The sequence below is a fragment of the Austrofundulus limnaeus genome, unplaced genomic scaffold (genome assembly GCF_001266775.1).
Source record: "Austrofundulus limnaeus strain Quisiro unplaced genomic scaffold, Austrofundulus_limnaeus-1.0 Scaffold79, whole genome shotgun sequence".
In the NCBI taxonomy this organism is placed as follows: domain Eukaryota; kingdom Metazoa; phylum Chordata; class Actinopteri; order Cyprinodontiformes; family Rivulidae; genus Austrofundulus; species Austrofundulus limnaeus.
The window spans coordinates 974336-983594 of record NW_013952481.1 but is presented as its reverse complement, the minus strand read 5'-3'; the positions used below and the strand labels follow the sequence as shown (position 1 = coordinate 983594).

Below are 9259 nucleotides of genomic sequence, written 5' to 3'. Positions count from 1 at the left end.
CAGCTACCGCGTGGCCACCACGCAGGACAAGGATGACAAGGAGTCACCCAAGAAGAAGGGAGGCAAGGATCTGGATGACTTGAAGAAAGAAGTGCCCATCGTACGTAAACTACTTCCTGCTTCCTGTGACCTCACTGATGTTCCTGCAGACATTTCTGAGAGATGGATGGATTGGTGGGTGGATGGATGAATGGATGAGTAGATGGAAGATTGATGGATGGTTGGATGGATGGATGGATGAACGGATGGATGGATGGAAGGTGAATGGATGGGTAAATGGATGGATGGATGGAAGGTGAATGGATGGGTAAACGGATGGATGGATGGATGAAAGGTGAATGGATGGATGGATAGATGGATGGAAGATGGGTAGATGGATGAATGGATGGGTAGATGGATGGGTAAACAGATGGATGGATGGAAGATGGATGGATGGATGGGTAAATGGATGGATGGATGGAAGATGGGTGGATGGATGGATGGATGGATGGAAGATGGGTAGATGGGTGGATGGATGGGTAGATGGATGAATGGGTAGATGGATGGATGGATGGATGGATGGAAGATGAATGGATGGATGGATGGGTAAATGGCTGGATGGATGGATGGATGGGTAGATGGATGGATGGAGGGAAGATGGATGGATGGAGGGAAGATGGATGGATGGATGGATGGATGGGTAAATGGATGGATGGATGGATGAAAGGTGAATGGATGAATGGGTAGATGGATGGATGGATGGGTAGATGGATGGGTAAATGGATGGATGGATGGAAGATGGGTAGATGGGTGGATGGATGGATGGATGGAAGATGGGTAGATGGGTGGATGGATGGAAGATGGGTAGATGGGTGGATGGATGGAAGATGGGTAGATGGGTAGATGGGTGGATGGATGGGTAGATGGATGAATGGGTAGATGGATGGGTAAACGGATGGATGGATGGATGGATGGATGGATGGATGGATGGATGGATGGATGGAAGATGAATGGATGGATGGGTAAATGGATGGATGGATGGATGGATGGAGGGAAGATGGATGGATGGAGGGAAGATGGATGGATGGAGGGAAGATGGATGGATGGATGGGTAGATGGATGGATGGATGGATGGATGGGTAAATGGATGGATGGATGGATGGATGGATGGAGGGAAGATGGATGATGGATGGATGGATGGATGGATGGATGGGTAAATGGATGGATGGATGGATGAACCCTGTATCATTCAGAGCTGTGATCCAACCTGTTCCTGTTTAAAAGGCGATGACACAGAAGTTGTGGTTGTGTAGTAATAATGGCTCAGTGTGGTTTGTGTTGGTCTGCTTTAATAATTCATTGTGTTTGTAAAATGATTTACTTTGTGTCATTAGACCTAATCTAGATTGTTCTCTTGTTATAGAGGTGAATAATAGACTTTAAATAAAAAATACATGTCAAACATTTTAAAGGTGCCTACTAAAAATTATAATTAACCCAAATTTCCGTAAGTTAGTTTTGTAAGATTGTAAAATATTCAGAGTTTTATTTCACACAGGTTTTACTGAGGTAATTCTGAAAAATCAAGGTTTATTTWTTTATTTTTTTCCTTAGACGGAACACAAAATGTCTGTTGAGGAAGTTTGCCGGAAATACACCACTGATATCGTACAGGTAAGATGATTTACAGTTTATTGTTTCCTCTTTGTGTATTTGAATTATTGATCATACAGACAGAGCACATTTTGTTTCTTCATAAATTAACTTATTAAAACATTCTTCCCTTCTTTTTCTCTACAGTTAAATTCTTTCCTGTCTTTTGTCATCTGTTCTGATTGTCATCCACCCACTTCAATAATCCTTCCTCCTCTTCCTCTCTGCCCCACCCAGGGTCTGACCAACGCCAGGGCAGCAGAGTACCTGGCCAGGGATGGCCTGAATGCCCTGACCCCGCCCCCTACYACCCCAGAGTGGGTCAAGTTCTGCCGTCAGCTGTTCGGTGGCTTCTCCATCTTGCTGTGGATCGGCGCCATCCTCTGCTTCCTGGCCTACGCCATCCAGGCTGCGACAGAGGACGAGCCAGCTGGAGATAACGTAAGTACAACTACACACACAATAAACAACATGCTTTTAAAATGCTGCTAAAAATATTGTCATTAACACKATTTTTTCACATTTAAAGCCTTTCTAAATGCAAACTCTACAATATGATGTATATTTTATAAACTTGGCAAACAGTCGAGCATTATTTTGCAGAAATAAAAGCCTCAGGAAGGATATGAACACTGGTCAGGGTGAGTGGTTGTGTCCGTTATTGCTTTAGGAGGCAGTTTGCAGAGTCCTGTGGGATGAGTGTGTGTCGCTGATAAGACTTATGTCAGCTGTTTGTCCAAACACTGCCAACCGGCTCATCTTCAGAGTGACACAGCTTTCTGTTAGCATCCGTTCCCATCACGCCGCAGAGAGCCCGTGACTCCTGGCGTCTGTAATCGCCGAGGAAGAGGAGGGTGTTCACGGGTCAGAGCTCGGCGTCGAGGCTAAACGGCTCTGAGGCGCRCAGCACGAAAAGACAAAACACTTGGCTCGGACCGCAGGGAGGAAACAGCCAGAGTGTTGAGTCAGTGACCAGAGCTGTTTGACCCAGCAGAGTCTGCTGGCTGCAGCTGTGTCGGGTCATAGTTTTCTATGAGYGATTCAGATTAACGCTGGACTTCAGTGATCGATAACAGACAGGCTGGTACAGTTATAAAACCACCAACAGCAAACACAACAAACAGTTACTTTTTTAAAATCACTTCGGTAGAAAAAAGAACTTAATATTAGTTTCTTAATTTCTTCATCATTAGTGATTTTTTAAGTAAAGAGAAAATAGGAAAAAGAGAGAAAAACAAAGAGAAGTAATTAGAAAGATTGAAATAGAGATTAGAAGTAAATACACACCAAGAAAACACAGGACCACACACCCAACATCTGTCCGCTCACCTAAAAATAAATGGATAAATACATGGAGGGCATATATAAAAATATATACATACCCATACACATATAAAGTTATACAAACATACATACATGCCTACATTCATACATATTGTAGATATACTGTATACACACAGACATGCTGTATATACACACTCAGTGACCAGTCAGAACCCCCCGGATCAGCAACAAACAGTTCCTGACAGCTTGAAGCCGTCAGTGACACAATGTGAGGCTGAAAATATTCATATCATTTCTGCTATTTTAAAAATCTGACCTGACTTTTTCCTGAAATAGCCTCGTCAGGATTAGTCACTTTTTTCTCATCTATTTTTTATTCCTTTCARATGTTTCAATTTTAGATAAAAGTGATTCAATTTTATTTCTTTTGTCCTTTTCTTCCTCCCTGCAGTTATATCTGGGCATCGTGCTGTCAGCTGTCGTCATCATCACTGGCTGCTTCTCCTACTTTCAGGAAGCTAAGAGCTCCAAGATCATGGAATCCTTCAAGAACATGGTTCCACAGGTAACACACACACCTCATGAGTCAGAATCAGGAGAATTTATTTATTTAGTTTAGACTTCTAACTCTCAACCCTGACCCCAGCAAGCCCTGGTGATCCGAGAGGGAGAGAAGATGCAGATCAACGCTGAGCAGGTGGTGGCAGGAGACCTGGTGGAGGTGAAAGGAGGAGACAGGATCCCAGCTGACCTCCGTATCATCTCCTCCCACGGCTGCAAGGTGGGCTGAAAATGTTAATTTTTACATGAATCAATTCTTTAACCATCTCTCAGCTGATTTCACAAACCGATCCAACCGTTTCCTCCTCCTGGGTTCAGGTGGACAACTCATCCCTGACTGGCGAATCAGAACCCCAGACCAGGTCCCCTGACTGCACCCACGAGAACCCCCTGGAAACTCGCAACATCGCCTTCTTCTCCACCAACTGTGTGGAGGGTACGTTTACCGCCATCGTCACGTCGTTACAGAGCAACAAACCCAGAAAATGACAGGAAATTCAGTTGAAGTCTAAAAGAGTCAGATCAGTTTGCTCAGTGTTGAAGTGTCTGACGCCCTCTTGTGGTGAATAAAATCATCAGTTTCTGTTTCTAACTTCCTGAAACTCATAAAGACACATTAAATAAGACTCCTTCATATTAGGGCTGTGCAGTGTTTGTGATAGACAGTAGAAATGATATGAAGTTGGTCTACAGTAGAAATTTACCCTCTACCATCCTGTCGTCATTACGTCATCGTACCTGTGTCAACATGGCTGTGAGTGCAGAGACAACTGAGCAGGAGGAGTTCAAAATATAATGAAAATAAATGAGAAATGTAGAGTTTTAAAACGCGTATAGAGAGAATAAATCCTCAAAATTTCCCCTCCTGCTGTAGAAAAGTTATGTCGTGCCACAGGATAATTTCCTCCTCCCTCCCGCTGCACGTCGCGCAGAGTGAATCTTTAACAACCGTAGTTTTTCACACCCAAACTGTCGTAGAAAAAAACTTGTTTATGTATCGTTACCCACAGAGATAATAAAAAAAGATGCGGACGTTCGTTCAGTCATTAATCCATCTTGATAATGTAACATCTGTTCTGATGATGAAGAATGCAGCAGAGCAGCAGGCAGAAGCTCATGTATGGCAGGCAGATATTACATATATTTGGCTTGACCACACTTATATTCCAGTTATCTGAAATAGTTTTATGACAGGATATGTATGTCTAAATGACTAATTTTACTTGAAATACTGGTTATAACATCCACTTTATTTTGATACTGTTGAAAATTTGAGAAATGTTTGTTTGTTGTTGAAACCGTTTTCCAATATAAATAAAACATTCTTTAGTATCTGTCATGTTCATTTGCACTACAGCAAATATACTGGGTTTGATTATTATGACAGTTTTCTACAAATGCTTTAAAAATTACATTATCTTTGTTTTTTTATGATCATTTTCTATCGTGATATATACATGGTTACCGTTAAGGGATTCCATTCATACTGTGATATGAATTTGAGGTTATACCGCCCAGCCCTACCTCATATCTAACCTCCCTCTGCAGGAACTGCTCGTGGTATCGTCGTGTGCACCGGGGATCGAACGGTGATGGGTCGTATCGCCACGCTCACCTCAGGCCTGGAGACCGGCAAGGTAACCTGTTCAGGATTTATTTACACTGAATGTATTAAAACAGCAGAACTTCTGTTTAAAAAAACAACCTTTTTTTTTTATTTCTGCACGTTCTTTTTGCCTCACTTTGTTCCAACAACTTTTTCTTGTATTTAATACATTTGATTTATTTTTCTCAGACTCCCATTGCTAAAGAGATCGAGCACTTCATCCACATCATCACAGGCGTAGCTGTGTTCCTCGGTGTGACCTTCTTCGTCCTCTCCCTCATCCTGGGCTACTCGTGGCTGGAGGCCGTCATCTTCCTCATCGGCATCATCGTGGCCAACGTGCCTGAAGGACTTCTGGCCACGGTTACTGTGAGTGGTCAGAGAGACGCTTCGTTTTGTGGTTAAACACATCTGCCTCATGTCTCACTTCTCTTTCTGCAGATTAATCCAGGAAAACGATGCTTTTATATGTTTTTACCTCATAAWTCTGACAATCCATTCAAACAATAATTTGTTGACTTTAGGCTGTAATTGTTGTTGATCAGTTTTAAAGTTGTGTGTTTTTTGTGTCGTATTCAGCGACTCGGCTGCAGTTTTTCTGTCGTGTGGTTTGATTTTTTTCTGCTTCCCTCCTCTGTGTGCCGTTTGATGTTGCTGATTATTGTTGTTTTTATGTTTTAACATTGTGTTTGTGTCACGTTTTGTTTCTGTGGTGAAGTTGTTGTTCTGTTTGTGTGTCTCCCTCTCTTTTCCAGGCCAGTGGCAGAGCTCGCTGCAATGACAACAGCTAGCAAATGTAATGACACCAGCCCAGTTAATAGCTCTGATTAGCAGCTTGGGCTTTGCTGGTCCTGTTTGACCCACTGGTCTTGCCGTACTTGTCATGATAAATTAATGCACCTCTGCTCTGCTGCGTAACTTCACTGTTTGTGCTTCTGCATTGCTTGTTGGGCTGTGATTTAACTCTCAGAGGGTTTCTCCACTTTAGTGCATTTTGCTGAGATGTTGAGCAGGATAAACGTCTTCAGGCATCTGAGTGGTTTGGTTTAAATGTTTAACTTTAGAAGTTAAAACGCTGAACCGAAGGCTGCTGGACTCTTTTTATTCTTGAAGGAGTTTCAGTTGAAAAAGCTTCTCAGATGAGAAGAATCAAAAGAGTCCAGTTGTCTTGGATCCACAGCAGCAGATCTTAGTTTAATGCCTGCAGATGCTCGTCTGTGATCTTATTTAAAATAAAACAGTAGCTGCGTTTCCATTACAAATGTGCGCACAACTTTGTCGATATTCTGTTAATGTCGAAAAACACAGTTTCACAACTGCAGTGTTTCCATTAAGTAAGAAATGTTATTAAAGTCACGTGAATACGTTTGTTCTCATGATAAGTCATTACAAACATGGCGGCGATGGATGTAAACACATAGCATGTTGCTACCACGACACTAGCGCTCATCATCAGAGGAGACGTCGGCGTCTTTTATCGAGGCTTTCCAGAGACAAGTCCCTACTTGGGAGCGGCTACGTATGCTGTGTTTTTGGGAAATTGTAGTCAGTGAGTTTACTATTTTATACTACTTCTGTGATATTACTACTACTTCTACTTAGGGGTGTCCCGATACCAGTTTTTTCAAGACTGAGTACAAGTACGAGWACTTCAGTTTAGGTACTCGCCGATACCGATACCAAGTAGCGGGGTTCGTGTGGATTATCTGTTCAACTTGTTGAATATTAAACAGAAAGAAAATGAAATGCAATTATCATGCAAAAATTGATGTGTAAATATTATGTTTGACAATAAAAAGGTAGTGCAAACTCTGACAAGTAGATAAGTTGGTATATATATCACACCATAACTTTTGAAACCATTTATTTTATTTCAAACAGGCTCTTTTTTATAAGGCCACACTCCCTCTGAATGTATTAACAAAACAAATACTGCAAAACAAATGCTGTTGCATACATTAAAAAACAAAATAAGTTATTTTTATACATTTTCCTCAACATGCAACTACCAAATTTAAATTAAAATGTAAAACGTAAATTTTAGCAGCACATCTATAGAAGTTTACTCTGCTTCAGTCTTAAACTGTTAAGAAATGACTAATAGTAATAAAGTGCAGTAAATTTCAGTTCAAACTTAAATGGAACAACTAAAACAAAATCTCAGAAGAACCACAGTGAAAAATAAAATGTTTTTACAACAAACTTCCTTCCATATTCTGCTTATGTCTTAGTTTGTTCTACAAGAAAGAAAAAACAKCATTGAAGTTACTGCAACAACTGCAGCATAGTGCTGTTTATGAAGGCTACTGCTAGCAGCAGCAAACTCTGAATTCTTTGTCATGTCTTGTCCTCAAATGTTGAATCAAATTGCTGCTGTTAAAACATCCAACTTTCACTCCTCCTCTGACAGTTAGCAGAGCACAGCAGACTGTCTGCTTGTTTGTGTCCTCCGTGCCGATCTTAAATATCTCCAAACTGCCGATAAGTTACTTCTTCTTCTTCTTCTTCTTCTCATCGTTCTTCTTCTATTATTCAGGGGTGCGGTCGGAAATAACGTGTCAGTGCGTTAGCGCCCCCGCCTGGTATGGATTGTTGTTTACCCTTTATGCTGCAGCGCAGCACAGGAGGAACAAAAAAGGGGACAAAAGCGGTATCGGTTAAGAGTATCGGCTGGCTTTTACGTGTACGAGTACGAGTACTTGATGCTGGTATCGGACCGGGACACCTCTACTTCTACTTCCTGTTATCTTCTTCGTCGTCGTCCTTTTCACCAGTAGAAACAGCCGGTTGTTGATCACGTGACTCCCATGATACGAAAAAAGTGTTTCCATTGCAGTTTTGCGAAGAAAAAAAAACAATTTCCATACGGCCGAAAAACCACCTCATCCTAGCGCAAAAACATTTTGTCGAAAAACGTAATTTTCTTCAAAATTGACGTGTTTCCATTGAGCAAATTTATTTTTGAGATTCTAATTTGCACATTTTCATGGTCAGTGGAAGCACAGCTACTAACTCTTCTTTCTCTTTGTTTGGTTTTTATCTTCTTGTCGGTTTCRTCTCATCACCTGTCCTCCCTTCCAGGTGTGTCTGACGCTGACGGCCAAGCGGATGGCTCGTAAGAACTGCCTGGTGAAGAACCTGGAGGCCGTGGAAACTTTGGGCTCCACCTCCACCATCTGCTCCGACAAGACGGGCACCCTGACCCAGAACAGGATGACCGTGGCCCACATGTGGTTCGACAATCAGATCCATGAAGCCGACACCACCGAGGACCAGTCTGGTGGGGTTCTCCTCTTTGTCATCTTGTTTCAGATTTGAGGGAAATGATTGGCTTTTAGTTCCTGATGATTCTTCCAGATATACACCTGAGCGAAAGTTTAAAAAAAAAGCATCATTTATTTATTTTTTCTACTCTTCAGGTTCTTCCTTCGACAAGAGTTCAACAACGTGGGTGTCTCTGGCTCGCATCGCCGCGCTCTGTAACCGCGCCGTCTTCAAGGCCGGCCAGGAATCGTTGCCCATCCTGAAGCGCGAGGTCGCCGGCGACGCCTCCGAGTCGGCTCTGCTCAAGTGCATCGAGTTGTCCTGCGGCGCCGTCAAAGCCGTCAGGGACAAGAACAAGAAGGTGGCCGAGATCCCCTTCAACTCCACCAACAAGTACCAGGTGAGCGGTTCACGAGACGCACCATAACGGTTAGTAAACGCTCCGTGTACCAACGGTGATCTGTTCCCGTCCAGCTCTCAATTCACGAAACGGAGGAGGAAAACGACAACCGCTACCTGCTGGTGATGAAGGGCGCCCCTGAGAGGATCCTGGACCGCTGCACCACCATCATGATGCAGGGCAAAGAGCAGCCCATGGAYGATGAGATGAAGGAGGCTTTCCAGAACGCCTACCTGGAGCTGGGAGGGCTGGGAGAGAGAGTTCTGGGTAAGAACAGGCTTCCTGCAGATCCTTAAAAACTCTTAAAAGGCATTGATTTTGTCAAACCAAAAATAAGTCCTTAATTAGCCTTAAAATGTCTAAAATTGGTACCCTCCAAAAATTGTCCATCTTACCAAGTTTTAAAATCTTTTATCAGCCAAAAAGTCTTTTTGATCTTGTTTTGAGACTGATTTACTAAACAAGAACTGATTGTGTAAGAATAATCATCTTGTTTTCAGAATGTGTAAGAT

At 42.4% G+C, this 9259-nt stretch overlaps 1 protein-coding gene across 1 annotated transcript in view; it reads left to right on the top strand.

The window, feature by feature from the left end:
* The window catches only part of atp1a3a (ATPase Na+/K+ transporting subunit alpha 3a), a gene marked incomplete at its 5' end in the record, with an annotated part of 26780 nt that overhangs the window by 10608 nt on the left and 6913 nt on the right, over positions 1 to 9259 (top strand). Inside the window, 11 exon segments of the mRNA XM_014011281.1 lie at positions 26 to 100; positions 1594 to 1653; positions 1870 to 2073; positions 3368 to 3481; positions 3563 to 3697; positions 3796 to 3913; positions 5026 to 5114; positions 5273 to 5452; positions 8165 to 8363; positions 8503 to 8747; positions 8822 to 9014. Of these exon segments, the coding sequence (XP_013866735.1) occupies positions 26 to 100; positions 1594 to 1653; positions 1870 to 2073; positions 3368 to 3481; positions 3563 to 3697; positions 3796 to 3913; positions 5026 to 5114; positions 5273 to 5452; positions 8165 to 8363; positions 8503 to 8747; positions 8822 to 9014 (1612 nt within the window).